Genomic DNA, 17,124 nt, shown 5'->3' with positions numbered 1-17,124 from the left:
TGCAAGCAGTCGTAACTCTTGTTTTGGACGCTTGTGCTGGAGACGTAGATATTAAGAAATGAATGTTGTCCTGTAGGCTCTGCCTGTCTGGAGTTTTTATTACAGACCGTCACCAAGTGCTCTAAATTCCACGTCTCGTTGATTTGTGTCCGTTTGGTATTTAATCCCTCCACCACTGGGAGTTAAAATTCACGCGGGGACTGAGGAGAAGCGGTGCCTTGGATTGCTGAGCTTTGCACGGCTGTGTTCTCGTTGGAGTTTCACATTCCATTATTGTTGCATTAAGATATCGAGGAGCCAAACATGTAGGAATTTGTTGGTGGGATTTGCTAAATTCAGGAACAATATATAACTTTCAGATAGCGTTTAGGTTGAGAGCTCGAGGTCAGTTGTAGGATTAAAACAACAATTGAATACGAACGTTTCTTCTGGTTTTTTGGAGTCGTGTGTATGGATGGAGCTTAATCTACAGAACGTCTTGAGCTGACCAAGGTTTGAACTGTGTTGATTTGTCTTTCCCAGCCCATATGTTTTTAACTTATTGATTTCGGCTGAAATATCCTTTATATAACAGCACAGTGATTCAGATGATAGCTTAGCAAGCACGACTGATGACTTTTGCCTGAGAAATAGATGCAAAATAAATGGATTTAAAAAGAAAAATAAAAATGTAGAGATTAAAACATGTTTTTAATATATATATATATATATATATGTATATATATATATATAGGATAGAATGTTGAGTTGTTTAAAGAAATAGCAAAGATTTTCAGCAATACACACAGTCGAGTCTGAAATGCTAAAGAACTTGCCCCTTGTGCCCAGACATTTTAGGAATGGACATCCTTTAGTCGTAAGGTTATCTGCTAATGAAAAAGGGAGGTGTATGTGGGGATCAAAAAGGCTTTGAGTTCTGTGTCTGGATTAGGGGGAGCTTTTACTAGTATAATTTGTGTAAGAAAAAAGCCATTTAAAACGAATTATAGAAGCATTAAAATGTAGGTTGATCTATGCTGTTGTCAAATCCCGTAAGGTCATATTAGTTGAGTTCTGGGGAAAGCAGAACTTATACCTCAGTTCTGTGTCTCCACGAGCACAGCCAGCAGTTGCATTTAAGAAATAAGGGTGGAGAGTGCACCAGTTGAAATGAGTTTGTACGGGTTGTGCTTCTCCTTTTTCCTAAAGAAACATTTGAAAAGGATTATTGTTTTTTGATACGAGGGCACGAGTGTTGTACAGTGAGTGAAAATGGTTATTAAGGTTTTATTTTGATGCAACTCTGGAGTTTCAGTGTATTTGAAGCAGTGCAGCAGCTCCTGGAAGTACACTTTGCGTGCTGTGTGTTGTACAAGTCGTCTGTCCAACCTAATGAACAGAAGGGGGCAGAAAAGCCTTTTGTATTGCTTTGTGCTCCAGGTTTGAGAGTGTGTTTTTCATGTCGGTGTCTGGAGGTGCTTAGAGTTGAAAAATTCAGCGTTAGGAGCACTTTCCATTGAAAGCATTGCTGTTTTGTTCCAAGGATACACTGCAGAGAAGGGGAGCACCTCATCAGGCACTGATTGCTGGCGGTAAATTTTCTTCTTATGGAAAAGGCAGATGTTTAATGTCCTCTGTTGTGACCGAAAGAAACTTGCATACCTGTTCACACCAGATTAACGCACTGGTAGTACTGGTTTTAAAGGCTGCAAAGCCCACTGGTCTTAGCTATGTATGGAAAAACAGTACATTAGCAGAGAGAGAGCCTACGGTGGCTTTTGGAGAGTGCTGGTTTTGCTTTGCACAAGGTGGGAAGGAGCTGGAACTGGAGGCAGAGGGATGAGAAGCCGTGCATCCAGCGAGGGATCGGCAAGGCTGGTGAGGCAGCACTGAGCCAGGCTTCCATCTGCAGCAGATGTTATTTAACTGATACGTTTCCAACCGTCAGGAGCACACTTTAGAATCCAAATGTCTTTCCAAAAGGGATTTTTTCCCCTTCTGTGGAACTGTGCTTTTTTGCATATCTTCAGCTCGGTCTTTGTTCCATATTAAAGGGTGGGGTACGAGAGAGCAAATCTGCTCCCAGTGTCTTTCAAAATGGTATTATTTGTAAAAATACAGATATACGAAAGCTTCAGTACCAGCTCTCAGAGTGGCAGCATCGTCAGGCTGATGGTGGGTAATTATGTGAGGCAAGAAAAACAGAAATAGACCTTGGCAATCAGTTCTGCACCACCCTGCGTGCTTTGGTTTGCCTACAGGAACCTGGTGCTGTGGTCGTGATGCTGAAGGCTGTGATGATTCTGATGCAGAGATTAGAAATCATAAGGAAGTTTGGAAAATGATTTTCATTGCAGGCAACTGGGTAGGAATGGGGCACGTTTTCCCCACTCTGGGGTTTCCTTCCTGGCCCTTTTGCCCACATCACCCCTCTGATACTCCTGTGCTCAGCTGCCCGCAGTGGTTGTGCTGCAGGTGGTTTCTATAACATGTATAGATGAGGCTTTTTTCCCCTCTGGGCTTTTTTGCCTTTAGAAATAGAGCCGTTTCTTATTTGGGTTATAAGATACGCATTTTATATTAGTTCTTGTTTCATTTCCAGTACTTTGTGCATTTGAAATTGATGGGGAGGGGGGAGGGAGAAGTGCTTTTGTTCTCTGCTTGGAATGTGCCTAGGAGGGGTGTCATCCCAGTCCGGGAGTGGGTTTGCTAAGGGAAAAGTAACACTTTACTGCAGGATTAAGCCACTACAATCTACTCGTGAGTCTGCTCTGCTGTTCTGCACGTCTGTTACCAACCACGATAAATTACTGATGTACCTTCGTGTTATCTTTGCTGTTAGGTTTTTGAGTACGTTTATCTCTGGAAAGGCTGGTGTTAGCCTGCTGATTGTAAGCCGTGACCTGTTTTTCTGGTCTTTATTCAGAAGTAGAAGACTAATGCTAATTTCTGATTATAATGCACTTCGCTGCTGATTGCAAGCTGACCCAGCTGTACTGTTTTAATGTTTCTTTTCGGTGTCTGCTTAGTCTAAAGCTCCTTCACAGGCTGTTTCCCCATGCATTTAATTTCTACCAAGTTTCAGCTGTGTTCAGAGAATTCGTTCTTTAAAGTGAGAGTTACTTTTACGCACTTACAGGTGTTGTAAAACCCATCAAGTACTGAGCTGGGAAGTGGTGGTTCTGCAGATCCCTTGTAGCAATGTCTAGCGTCTGGTTAGATGGAGAACCCCTGCGAAAGGCTGTCAGCATTTGTGAATGATCACAGTTGAAATGTTTTTAAGTTGGTTTGAAAGCAGTAATTCATCTCTTTCTGATTGTCAGGCAACTCAAAGGCAGGCTCTGTAGGTAAGGCTGTGCACCATAAACTGCGTAGATATCTTCTGTAACTTGGAGCAGGTCTGGAGTTTATAGCGAGTTTCCAGCTCAAGTATTTTAATTCTTAAGTGTGTTTTAATAAATGCTGCTTTTGCTTTATCTGTGTTATAAATTTATTACAGCTTTCTCGGTGCTCAGATTCATGAATCTCTCTCTCGTGATGGTTGGTTACTTTGGCTTGTCTCCGTATGAGACCTAATCATTAATGCTATCTTTATAATGTCTGCTTGTATGGGATATTCCAGATGCACAGAATCCAAAGATAATTTTGGGTAACTGAACTGTTACTGAAAATGATGGATAGTGCTGCTGCTTTTCTGGCGGTTGCCTATGGCTAGACAACTGGACAGTTCAGGGCCATTAAAACTTTAACTGTTTGAGTGCTTGTCCTATAGCAGGTGTTTTACTGTTCTGCTTGCTGATCAACATTCACTTGCCATTCATTTAGCTGGTGGCAAGTTTAGTCTTCTTTTGAAGCATTAGGAGCTGCATGCATTCATTTATGTGCAAAGGACGCTCAGAAATGGCCCGAAGAGAGGACTTCTTTCTTGAACTGGTTGAGGACTGCTGTAAAGATTCCATTAACTATTTGTGTTAGTATGTCCAGAGGCACTCCAGAAGGTTGGTTCTGTTAGTTCCTTCTGTTTTGCTCTGCTAAATGAAGGCTTAATCTGGGAGGAAGAGAGTGGGCAATGTCACAATGGCAAAGTTCCTTTATGGCACCGATGATGTTCTGTGTGATGGACAGATTATTGGCAAGAAAAAAAGTGACACAAAATAAAGAGTAACGATGCTATCTGACTTTCTCATTTTCCAGACTGAGAATCACCATTGGCAGCATTTTTCTTATGCAAAAGATAGAAAGGTCTTGTGTATTTAAAAATAATAACAGTAAAAAGCCAGAGGCTGAACGTGCGCACTTGAAAATCGTTATCTGGCATGTTTATTCTTTTAGAAATATTTTCTGCTGTAATTTAGCAGACCATTTAGAGACATTAAGAAACTTAATCCCTAAATATAAATCTATCTACACGCACCGTGCTGTTAGCATTAGGTTGTTTTTTTTTTTCACTAAGTTGTGTCCAAGAACAGTGGAATTGCAGAAGCAGTCTCTCCAAGTTCTAATGCTTATGGGGAAAGGAATATGTGAACATAAATGGAAAGTACTGAAAGCTCATGCAGAAACGCTGGGTTTCCGAAGCACTCCTTCTGACCCCTTTTAATACTTTCTTTCCATCATTTTTGTGAGTGTGGTACTGCTGGCAGAACTGATAGAAAGAATTGCTTCATTTGGGATCTGGTAGCCACCCTCCCTCTTCTTCATCATTTTCATTTAGTGCATAAAATAATTGTAATGATCAAAGTAATGATTATTTGTGTTTGGGATAAGGTGTATAGTCTGAAAAAAAGAAGCTCTACTGTGCGGGTCTGGTAGGCTGTAATTTAACAGTTTCCTCTGCTGGATTCTTCAAGGCTGCCCCTCCTGTTTTGACTACATAAACTCCTTGTTTAAAGTTGTATAGGTTCAGCACATTTCTTGTTGCTGTCTCCCTAAAATAAACAGAACTGAGAACAGACAATAGAACATCTTGCAGGGAATTGACTGGGGAGCGCATTCCCATATCTGCAGGGAATCTTGTGCCTTTCCGTATTGTCTGTGTACGAACTGAGTGTGAAATCCTCCTGTTGGCAAGCATCGGGCCTCCCTTTTTGTACTGGTCACAACTGTTATTCTGTTTTCCTTCCAGAAAATTAGCTGATCAGGTTTCACAGCATCAGCTCTCAGAACTTTCAGCCTCGTGATTCTTTGTTGTCAGAACTGGTCAGCAGCTTCGGAGCGTTCTGACGTGCAGAGCATGGGCTAGAATGATAGCTTCTGGGTTAACCTTCATGATGGACTGAACAGAAAGGCAACCTTTTCCTCCTCTGTAGGTTATTTGCTTTTGGAAGCATTGTTCTTCAGGAATTAAGCATTGCAAAGTTAAAAAATGTATATATAATCTTTCTCCTTTAGGATCAAAGTAGAACAGGATGGGTTGTAGTGGAGTCTGTGTGTTAAATACAGAGCACAGAAAGAGATGTTTTATCCACCGCCTCGTGATTCCTGGAAATGGACAAGAAGCTTCACTCAGTTACTTTGAAACCAGATGTAGAGTTCCCACTCGGGTTAATCTCTGAGAAAGATCCATCAATGGTGGTTGTGTGCTATGTTGTGTTGGACGTCCCCAAACAGATACTGTTCTCTACCGCAGTGCTTTGTGTGACTCAGTTTCCCCTCCAAAGTGATCCTCTGTATCCTTACCACTCGGCAACAGCTCATTTCCAAGTGCAGAGCAATCGATGGACAAGTTGGCTGTTACTGTGACTGGTTACTAAGATTTTCCTTGTGTCTGTGGTGTCTGGTTTTGCCTTTGTGCTGTATAGCCAGGAAAAGAAGTGTCAGTAAGATGGTATGTTTAGTTAGTGGCTCCTCCCAAACAACCCTATGGTGGATTTTTTCCTCTCGATAGTTTAACCTTTCCTAGTTAATCGGATAATGCTTAGAGAGGACCTGGTGTTTGTTGTAGGGCTAAATTCGGAGGGAAGAGGAAATCATGGATTTAATCTGTGAACTTGAAGGTATATTGATGCATTGAGGAGAGGGGGTAAATCTGTGTTGATGGGTCATAGCAAAGCATTTCCTCATTCAGGATGGCTTTAAATGAGGTGTATGCCCTCTGGCTTCATCTCCAGGGTGTCGTCTTCAAAAATGAATGCTGTCTTAAAAACAAACAAACCCAAACCAGGCTTTCTTTTTTTTAATGCTAAGGCTATTTTTTTCCAAACCAAAGCTCAACACGAGCCAAAGCTGAGGGAGTTGATAAATGGAAGTTTATTGAATTTATCTCTACAGCTGCAATTAATTATTCAGTGTTCATTAAAAACGAGCTTTGGTGAGTGAGATTTGTAAACGGTACTTGTGAACGTTTGGTGGAAAGATGGTGATAATAACATCCAATAGGAAGTATAAAATTTGTGAGCGTTTAAGTTGGCCTGTAAAAACTTCATCCATTTGGACAGCTTGGGAGATGTAACAAGAAGACGTGGCTGCTGGGCTGGGGCAGCTGCCAATGCTGCTGAGTGTTGGTGTTTGATCGAGTAGCTGGTGGGCGTTTGGCCTTAAAACTGGGGGAAATAGAAGTTGCCTTTTTATTTAAATAGGAGAATGTAGGGTCTGGTAATGCGTGTAGTTTCTCTTAGTGAGAGATCATGTTGAAAAGGCGACTGTGAAATCGTCGTAAACCTTTATACTCCAGATTGCAACTAAAATAAACCAAAAAATCCCAACCCGTTTATTGCTTAATAGAACTTGAACTTCGCATCGACATGAGAAGCCATAGCACACTCTGTACTCATCCATGATTAGACAAACATCTTCCAGAGCTTCACGAGGTTTGCAGTCCAACAGATCATTGGCAGTCCTCAAGGAATCCCATTTGTTACTAGCAACAGATACAACTGCTGGAATGGGGGAGCAGGGCATCAGGCCCTTGGACTTCTTGTTTCCAAAAAAACCATATCAGCCACTTCAGTGGAGCCAAAGCTGAGATCCATTTGTTGTTTGCTCTTAGGACAGTTTCTTATCTTTTCGTTAGATCGTAGCGATGGATTTTGTAGCCCTTAATGTCTTATGAGCACACATGAATATTCATGCAAGCGGGCACTGTTACAGCTGAAATAAACAGAGTTGCTGTCATCACATTTGTTTAATTTGTTTGTCTTTCGTATTTCTTTCAACAATTAGCCAAGGAATACAGTTAGGAAAAATAAATGGCCGTCAGTTATGTTTGAGATGTTGGACAAGTAAAAACAATAGCAGACTGTTTACTGTGTGAAGCAAAGAGAAAGAAGAAAACCTTCCCTGTCACTGAAACACAAACATTTCTTTGCAGTTCTCTCTCTCCTTTAGCTCACCATGACCAAAAGCAGCTCCAACATCAGAACGATGCCTTGCTCAGCAGATAAGGAAACTGTGTGGGAATAATGATGGTGATCTCAGAAACAAAATTTTAGAAAGAAAATTTAGATTTTTTTTTAATACATGACTTAGTTTAGTCTTGTTATTATTTAACGTTCTGCTCTGATGCCCTCAGTGCTGCTCTCACCTCCTTGCTCCTCAGAGCCCCCTGCCCTGGCCAACAATACGTACTTTAAACTACGCTCCATGTCTGGTTCTGCTGTCAGAATCTTCACGTTCTTTTTCTAGGGGTTGTCCTATGAGCAGAGCTGCGTTACCACATAAATTGGCTGTAGGAGCTCTGAAAATGCTCACTTCCAGGATTGTCAAAACAAGAATTTGGTGACTCTCTGGAGCTGTGGTTTGCAGACTTCCTCCTGTGTGTCTTGAGTTGATGGATTCTTTATCACTTTTCCAGGGGTCGTGGACTTTTATATAATTCCATTGAAGCCGTCTGTCCTCTGAAAGAGTTATGAGTGCTTAAAGTGATACAGATGTCAAGTGCAATGGATTACCAGCTTTAGCATTTGATACGTAACTGCGATACGGGGGGGAAAAACAGGGACTGCCTCTAAGCCTTGTTCTTTGAGAAGACTATTTGAACAATGAGGCTGTGTTAATGTATTATTTCAAAGGTCTTCTCCTTTACATTCCCTTTTCCTCTCTGACTTTTGTCTCGTAGTGTTGTTCCCCAGACCACAGTAATACTGAACAACGACCGACAGAATTCAATTGTAGCCAAGATGGTTGGGCAGGAAGAGCCACTGAGCAGAGCAGCGGATTCTCTGGAAAATATCCTTAGCAAGTTAGTAGCAGTTCTGGGAATCCTCCCCCTTCACTCCCTCCTTTGACAGATCAGCAGCAGTCTGCAGCAATTCCCGGTGAAAGTGAGGAATGTTTTAGGTAATGATGGAGGGAGGGAAGGTAAAATAAATGCAAGTACTAAATGAATGCATCTGTCCTGCCTGGAGAAAGCCTGCATTTGAAGGTATGGAGCACTGCTTTGCTGTTGGTGTGCAGAGGACAGCTTAGAGGATCTGGGATGGGTTCAGCGTTCGTTGAGAGATGACAACTGAAAGAGTTCCCATGGCTACGTATTTTTTTTACATGGATACATAATTACTTGGGAACGTGCCAATATCCTGTATTTAATCAACTGAATAAAGAATATGCAGCAGCCCAGTAAGGCTGTTAAACTTTGTACTGTTGAGAGCATAGTTAAAATTAAGCGAAGACATAGATTGTGGTTAGAAAATGTTCTTAATAAGTTTGTATAATTTGTATTGAAACTTTATTCTGCTGTTTTCGTTCTGTTTTGTTTTTCTGGGTAGTCTTTAGTTATGAACTGCAGATTGTTAGAGGAAATTTCAGTTGGTGTTTTTAATTCCCTTATCATGATGTTTCTCCTGATGTAGGATTTGGTTTCCCCAAAGTTACATCCTTCTCTTTTCCATAGTGCTGTTCCTGGACGTAGGCAGAACACCATAGTGGTGAAGGTCCCAGGGCACGACGACAGTCACAACGAAGATGGAGAGAGTGGCTCTGAAGCCAGTGATTCAGTTTCCAACAGTGGACAATTAGGAAGCCAAAGTATTGGGAACAACGTCACCCTTATTACGCTGAACTCTGAAGGTATGCTGGTCTAAGACTACATGAGCAAAGTAAATGGGAGGGTGGAATGAACCCAAATTCAGCTAGAAGCTTCAGCACAGCAAGCATCAGATAGGAATGAATAATAAGCTGACCGAATATATATTTGTGTGTGTGTGTATGTGTGTGTGTTATATATATATATATATATATATATAATCTATACTAGCTTTACAGGTAGAGCAGTTAATTAAAATTGCCTGTAAAAATTGTTTTAAACCTTTTAATTAAGATAGGCAACTTTCAGGATTTCCTGTCACTGGGTGTTTCAGGAAAATAAATGCCTTCTCTGGGAAATAGAATCTACTGGTCCATCTCAACTTGTTGTACCAACCCACTCCTTCAGTGCTTAGAAATGACAAGTATTTATTTCAGCAACTCTCAAGAGTTTTATAAGTAAATTCATATGGAAGATACTGTTAGCAGGATGGTAGATAGTGTCGGGTTCTTCTGAAACAGATTTTTTGTAGACACTTGAATCACATTTAATGAAGTCCAAGAATTTTAGATTAGCCTTGTAAAGGTGTTCTATTTAACATGATTGGAAAAAGCATCGCGTAGAATGTTAATTGACAGTTTCAGTTGCAGAAAGGGGCACTGGGTTTTAGATGGAAATAACTTGTGATCAATTCCGTTGTTTTTTGAACTTGAAGAATGAGCTAGAAATTCTATTAGTTGTGTAAGTTCCTTGTTGAGCTCTTTCCAGATTGACTTCGTCTTCATTCCTTTTTGGCTTCCACATGAGGAAATTTATTCTGTGCTTTCTGGAATCAGATGAATTTAGCATAAGATCTCTGCTCCTTTAGATTAGGGAATATCTGGAAGTCTTCTGTGCTCAAGTTTTGATCGATGTCTGGTGACAAGGAAATCCTAAGATGTCCAGTTTCACAAGCTGTGTTCTAGTTACCCATTTCCTCCACATTGATGAAACCAGTGGGAGGAAGGTCAGTGTCTTCTTAGTCAACTGAAAGCAGCATGCAGAAGGCATCACTGATAATAGCTTTGGCTCTGACTCACTTAACGATGCAAGGAATAGAGATAGATCCCGAGCCTGTGGAATGTAAAGCCAGAACTCCCTGGCTATAGGAGCTGGCTGAATGCAAGGTATGCTCACTGAGGTCTTTGGAAACAGCTTGTAGTTGTTTTCCATGCTGGAGTGCCAGTAAGAAGACCAGTAAAACACATTATGTGCTGCTTTGGTGGAAACCAGGGAGGATGAAAAAGGAGGTTGTCAAATTTTATTTATTTATTCCAGTTTAATGCGGTTGATAGAATGAATGGCACAAATAGAAGTGATAAAATCGTTATGGTGCAGATGCTGATCAGGATAATACAAATTATTACCCTGGATTGTTTCAATGGAAATTGAAGTAAGTATTTTTAAAGATTGGGTTTTTTGTTTTTTTTTTACCCTGAAAACTTACTTTGTGGAGCTTCTATGAGAGCAGATGTACTTTGAGCATTCATGGACAGAATTTGGCGTGTGCAACGTCATCAAAAAAGGCTGCATTTGTAACAGTATACAGCGTATGTATCACTCAGTATTTACGGCAGAAACTCTTCTCTGAGCTTTCATTGCAGAGCTTTAAAGCTGCGTGAGGTAGAAAACCTTATGTTACCAGAGAGGGAAAATACTTTGCATGCTCACACTTAGCATGCGTTGGCCCAGATTGGGAGAGGCTGAGAAATCTTCAGGTAATCTTATTCAGCAAATAAATGTCCCAGGTGTTGCTACAATGGCAGGGCTTGTATATGAAGCATGCCCTTCGTGGGGTCTGTTCATATTTTGTACAGCTCTGCGTCCCCTATGTCAGGAGCAAAGTTTCAAGCATTAGAAGGGAGTTTGTAGTCTTATGCCCTTTTTGCCTTGGTGCTTTTGGCACGGATTTGCACAGACAAATGTGATGTTGGCCTTCTTTGCAGATGTATATGTAAATTGTGAAGAAATGGCTAATCCATTAACATCCTCAGATCTGATTTTCTTCAGACCTTTAGAACAGTCATCCATTAAATATCTCCCGGAGATTGATGAATGCTTGGAGAGATCAGATTAGTAATCCCCATGCTTACCTCTTGTGCCCTCGTGGAGATGAGAGAGGACTGCTTGCACAGCAGGAATGCTAAGCAGCATAGCCTGCAGTATGTCACAAATTAAATTATTAAGAAAAGAAGCAATGGAGAGTAACAGCTCTGCTCTGCAAGCTTGTTTTCTTTTGCAGTAGAAAGCAAAAGTTACAGCGCCCATCAGCTCTCTTTCATTGTCTGGGGCAGAATTTTGAATGGCTTTGAGTTGCTCAGAGGAGTCTGGGTTGGTCCTAGGATACGAGGGGACAAGAAAGGCAAACTTCAGCCCTCTTTTGGCCTGCCTGCTGTCTGTTGCCCTGTGTCTAGGGAGGAAAACACATCTGTGTTAGTGGTGTGCCTTCAGCTGACACTGAGCATGGCCTTGAACTGTGGGGGTTTACAGAATGCAGGTCATAGATGCATTGTTTGCTCTCTGCTGGCTGTTTCCAAAAGACATTTAATCCCATAGGATAGTTTAGAAAGCATTCATTTTCATTATGCGTTTTCCTGAGGCGATCTGTGCTTTTTCTTTAATCTGGAAGTTTCTTTAATCCGTGTTTAAACATTTTGGGGAATTTTCTTGTTTGTTCCTCATTTTTTTGTTCTCAGCATGGATTAAGCATCTTGTTCATTGAATGGAGTAAGGAACGAGCATTTATCACTAGGGCGTGTTTCAAGTGGCTGCCATCAGTTGATGGATGTGCTTTTTGCTTTTGTATAAGTCCAGTTAATTGTGACATGGATGTGTTTTTACAGTAGGTTTCGAATACAGCACGTTCCCGGTTTGAACCAAGTTGTGCTTTCTGTGTCTTGAGCTTTTCTAATGAAAACCAATGAGCAGCTGATGAATGAAGAACGTTTATAAATTGTTGCTATCAGTAGATCTTCAGGAACTGCTCCAGAAATGGTTTGTCAGTACTGAGGGATGTGGTTGAGAGGGGAACTACTGGTGGTGGGTGAGTGATCGGACTTGGTTGATCATGGAGGTCTTTTCCAACCTTGGTGATCCTATGATTTGCAGTCGTGAACGTTTAGCTGTGTGTGCAAATGGCTTATCATCCATTTATGTGTGATCAGAAAGTGTGCTGAGCTGTGTGACTTCAGGCACAGGCAACTCCTCCAGCTTTGTCCAATGTCTTATGGAAAGTAAGCAGAGAAGTGACCTCCTTAATTCCATCGGTGCCGTTTTGGAGGTGGAGAGGCTCCTTCAGCATCACTCTTCATGAAAACTTAGGCCCTAATATCATGACTTTCCTTTGGATTTTGTCTTCCCCTGCAGAAACCAAGGAGAACATTAGATCCACAGTAGTTTTAAATTACAGAAGTTTTAAACCTGCAGTTTGAGGTACCTATATTATTTTCTGGTTTTAATGAGTTCTCTGGTGCTGGTATGTGGCACTAATCCTGCAAAGGGTTGGTTTTCAGTTGACTGAGCTGTAACCTGGCAGCCCTGCGTGCTTTCATTCTCACCACAAATGTGTTAAACAATATTCTGACGTTCTCAAATGTGTTTGTCTGAACTTTTTAACTGCAGGAAGTTCACATTAGATGAGGAAAAGCAAGTCTGAGCAACTAGGAGAAATTAAGCTTTGTTAAGGATGGTGAATAGACTTTCAAATGATCAATGCTTAAAAAGGAGGCTTTCATGTTCCTAATAGATAACATCTGAGATAAAAATAACGCTTGTCCATGTTCCTTCCCATCCTAGTCACTCTCTGGCCTTCTATTCAAAATACCTGTCACTGCAGCCCCAACACTGTACATCCCATGTCACTGTACAGCACCCTATGAACACCTCATCTTTTGCCATCTCCACTGCTCAGAGTAGCTCTCATTTCCTCAGTAGTCGATGATGGGTTTCCCTACATTCTGTGTTGTATTTCTTCTGTATTTCCAAAGTACTTTCCTCAGTGCCCAGTGCTGATTAGAGATCATTGCACAGTTGTGTTTATAGGAAGCAGTCCACGAGCCATGGCCATTCCCCACCTGCTCTTCAAAGTTTCCCCTTAGAGCGTGGGTATAAACAGAACTTGCTGGGTTGTTGGTTTTTTTTTTGCTGCTTATGCACAGAAAAAGTACAAACTTGAAGAGCCAATTGAACTCAGCAACCAAGCTCAGATGCTGAATACTTCTGGCAATGAGCTATCTGAAGGCACTCTGATTATTCTCTACTTACACACCAATCCTTAGGAGTACTTTGATCAGCACCACGCGTTGCTTTCAAGATATAAGAGATTTCAAGATGTGAGGAATATTCTAAGAGTATTTTTCTTTCACACATTCAGTGTATGGTAACATTTCAAGTTTCTGTTCTGTGACCTCCTGTACAGACAAGAGGAGCATCTGTTCCAGAAACATTAATTCACATTGTTATCCTTTTTAAATCTGTTTCTTGGACAATAGAGTTACTGTCCTATTTTTAATGTGGAAGGAAGGAAAGCTGGACCTCTCATCTTTGTGTTATAAGAATACCCCATTCAGCATTGCTGTGCTGCCTTAAAAGCAGATCTTATTTGAAACGTCTAAGCTGAAGCCAAGGCTTTGAAATTGCTAAGAAAGAAACGCACTGGCTGAGTATGTGAAATGCTTGAAGAGAGCCCCTTGAAGACTATTTTTAAGTGATGTAAATAAAACAGCAAGATCCACTGATTTAGCTTTTGGTTCAGTGAACTTTACACTCGATAACACTGACATGCAATGTTTGGTACCGTGTGTGATGCTTTTGTATCCTATCTGCTTTCTCAGTGTTCTTTTTGCTGCATTTGAAGACTATCACAGAATTAGAAGTGGAAATGTAAACATGCATATTTGTGGAGAAGATAAGGGAAAGCTGGTCTATGTGGCATGTTAATTAAAAGGAAAATAGGGTTGTTTTTTTTCCTAAGGAAAATTGCTTAGTCACAATCTGTCTCTTCAGCTTTGCATCTAAAGCGGTTCTTTTCCAATAGTAGTATTTAACAGAGCTCACAGTTTTCGAAGTGTGATACCAAACAGCTGTTTTATAAGTGGCCAAGATGTCTCTACAGGACTTTTAGTTCACTGTTAAGATGGAATCCTGCATTTTATATCATCGCTTGCAACTCTTCTGCTTTTCCTGCCGAGCTCCATATGTCCACATGCAGACAGCGAGAGTGAACCTTCACACAGCAAACTTTTTCCATCCTTAAAATAGCAGTGTGCACAGCTGATGTGAGCACACTGTTCGGACCTCACGAACTTACTGATGGGTTAAAGCCAAAGAAAACTATAGAGATGGGATTGCATTGAGTTTGGATTATTGGGAGCTCTCTGCTAATCACACCCTCATGAACCCTTGCAGGGGCAAAGCACTCCAGCTGTTTGACAAGAGTTTACTTAAAAAGATGCAGAATCTTCTACACGTCAGCCAAAATATTACTTAATGTCTCCAGGAGTGGGGACTTCTTTATGTTTCGAGCTGAAGTCATCTTTTTTGCCTTTCTATGGCAGCTACCAGGTGTTTTTTTCTGCTGCAAGCACCAGCTTCCACCCAGCCTTTCAAATGCAACTACACTGAGTAATGGAATGAGTTAATTCCACTTTTGATGTGGGCAGGTGCTTCATCTTTTCCTTTGTTTTAGAGGAATGGTTGACAACACGTTGTGAGAGAGCAAAGCCCGGCTTTGTTTCTGGTCTTACTGCTGATGCTCATATGTTGAACAGGGGAACGTGTCCTATTAGACAGGTGTGAATAGCAGTGCAGGGGCTGCTGTCTCCTTGGGTGGGAACACACATGTGCGTGGTGAGACCAGGCATGAAATCTGCAGTGACTCTTGTCTGGTGGCTGTGCCCTTGGCACTGGGGTTTGGTTGCTAACCTTGAAGCTCCCTGCACTGTTCCTGTAGCAGTGTGTGGCTGTGTAGCAGCCCCAGCCTCCTCTGCCTGCTCACACGTACTTGCTGAAACCATTGTGTTCTCTGGTCACAGAGAAACGGTCAACTGTGTTCTGAGATAAAAGAAATGGACTTAATACAGTCAAAAAGATTTGAAAGCAGCATTGAAAAGCAAACTAGTTCTGGATTCAGCAGGATGGAGATAAAGGCAAATTTTCTGATCTTGAAAAAACAGTGAAGAGAAGCCAGAAACTTAGATTGTCTGTCATTGAAATGAGTTTCTGAGTGCAGAGAGCAAATCAGATAAAAACATCAGGACTTTTAACACTGGAAATAGGAATGATCGAGAGCCACTTTGCTGGTGATACAGTATTTGGCATACAGAAGTGCAAGGAAGTACCTTTCTGCAGCACGTATCACATGGTGGAGCTGCTCCGCGGAGTGCATTCTGAATGCCAGAGCTTAAGTGGGACAGCAGAGCCATTAGGAAAATTAATGGAAGAAAAATCCTTCAGGGTGAAACCAGAAAGGTTTATGTTTACCCTGGCATACGGATGAGCGCGTGCATTTATACGTGCTGGTTTTTAAGCAAAGTGTGTTATCTGACTGTATTTTTCCTCCCCAGCCCTTTGTGTGTTCATTGCCTTTTGGCAGACTTTAAATAGTAGAAGCTGCGCTGCTGTGTGTGACTGGTGGAGTCCTGGCTCAGTATCTGAATTTTGCAACGTATGTACTAAATAACCCGGCTCATCTAGATCCTATCTAGATATAAATATAATGCCTGATAATTCACATCAGGAACCATTACAGTGAACATAAAAGGAGGCTTGAGTGCTGGAAGCTTTGAATGAAGTAGCTTTAATCAATAGTATTTATGTGCTAAATAATTGCTCAGAGAAAAGAACGTCCATCAAACTCCGTCTTTTTGTCCCTCTCCCTATTCAGTCTCTTTTTTTTCCAGTCATTCGGAGCCAGTTCCCTCATAACTGATGCTCTGCTTCCTCTTCTCACCATCAATTTGGAGGTCAGTCTTTTCATAGTTGTTGATGCCACATACGCTGACAGTTCAGTATGGGTAATATTTTCACAGTATCCATAGGGTTGGAAGAAGCCCCCAAAGGTCACCTAGTCCAACTGCACTACTACAAACAGGGACATCCACAGCTCCATCAGGTTGCCCACAGCCTGATCCAGCCTCACATTGAAAGTCAGGTATTTTCATACACGATAAGGAGAGTTTTAGCTTGTGTGCCATCAGGTAGCTCATAGAGATAGTCAGATGTAACTTCACTCATGTAAGTTCCACTGGTACAAAATGATTACACAGCCAAGCTTGTGGACCTCAGCTTTTAAGGCTCTGAGTGATGGTTATATATGCATATGTTTATGTGTGTTACCTGGGATGTGTGGCAAAGGGAGGGATGAGAAAAACGCTGTGCACATCCATAGAGCTGTCAGAATGTTTGTTAGGTTACCGTGCTCTTTTGAATCATCAGCCTCTCATTACCATCAGCTTTTTGTTCAGGTTTCATTTTGACAGGAAGAATTTCATTTAGAAGACTGCAGGGAATGAATTAATATAGCACATTCAAACCAGTTTAGATTGGACCGAATGGAAGCGTTGGCGTCAACATTGAGTGGATGTATGTAAAGACCGCCGGTAGTTTCATACACATCATTTCTCTTTAATGATTCCTTGTATTTCTGCAGACAAAAGGAAGCTTTCAGTCGAACTTTTTAAAGCAGGATGGAAATACAAGAGAGAATTTCATGCGGGGCTGGTGTTCATAGGTCAGAATAACAAGGCAGTGTCTTTTTTGCAGGCTGCTAGCAATAAAAGGACAGTTGCATGTGGTGAAAACAGTATGTTCTGGACTTGGTGCCAGTAAAGAAAAAAGACAAAACCACACGAGTGATGATTTTGCAAATCAATACAAATCTTTGGTTGGTGCAGGCTGATAGCAAGAGTACAGATGAAAGGTTTTCCCACTATATTAATTACTTACACCTAATTGGTAATAGTGTGAACTGGTAAGGTAGTAAGATTTGGAAGGCGTGTAGCACCTTCCTTTTGCTTCCTAGGCTTTCCTTTGAAAAACATCCCCATCTCTCCTATGACATCTTTTGCTTTGCCAGCTCTGTCCAAATTTTTATCAAACACTCCATTTGTCTTCAGGAACAGAATGTTATTTTCCCTGATAATGTT

The 17,124-nt window shown here is 41.3% G+C and overlaps 1 protein-coding gene across 7 annotated transcripts in view; it reads left to right on the top strand.

Annotated features, from left to right (window-relative positions):
* BANP (BTG3 associated nuclear protein) overlaps positions 1-17,124 on the top strand; it is a 115,989-nt gene that overhangs the window by 15,332 nt on the left and 83,533 nt on the right. For 5 of the 7 annotated variants that reach the window (XM_072346739.1, XM_072346736.1, XM_072346735.1 and 2 more), the window contains 2 exons: positions 8,036-8,158; positions 8,810-8,985. In XM_072346739.1, the coding sequence (XP_072202840.1) occupies positions 8,036-8,158; positions 8,810-8,985 (299 nt within the window). Of the gene's footprint in view, positions 1-1,824; positions 1,858-2,705; positions 2,740-8,035; positions 8,159-8,809; positions 8,986-17,124 lie in introns of those variants that run through there. The other 2 variants (XM_072346742.1, XM_072346741.1) reach the window with 2 other exon arrangements.

This window comes from Excalfactoria chinensis, chromosome 11, assembly GCF_039878825.1.
Source record: "Excalfactoria chinensis isolate bCotChi1 chromosome 11, bCotChi1.hap2, whole genome shotgun sequence".
Classification (NCBI taxonomy): Eukaryota; Metazoa; Chordata; class Aves; order Galliformes; family Phasianidae; genus Excalfactoria; species Excalfactoria chinensis.
This window is presented reverse-complemented; position numbering and strand designations above follow the sequence as displayed.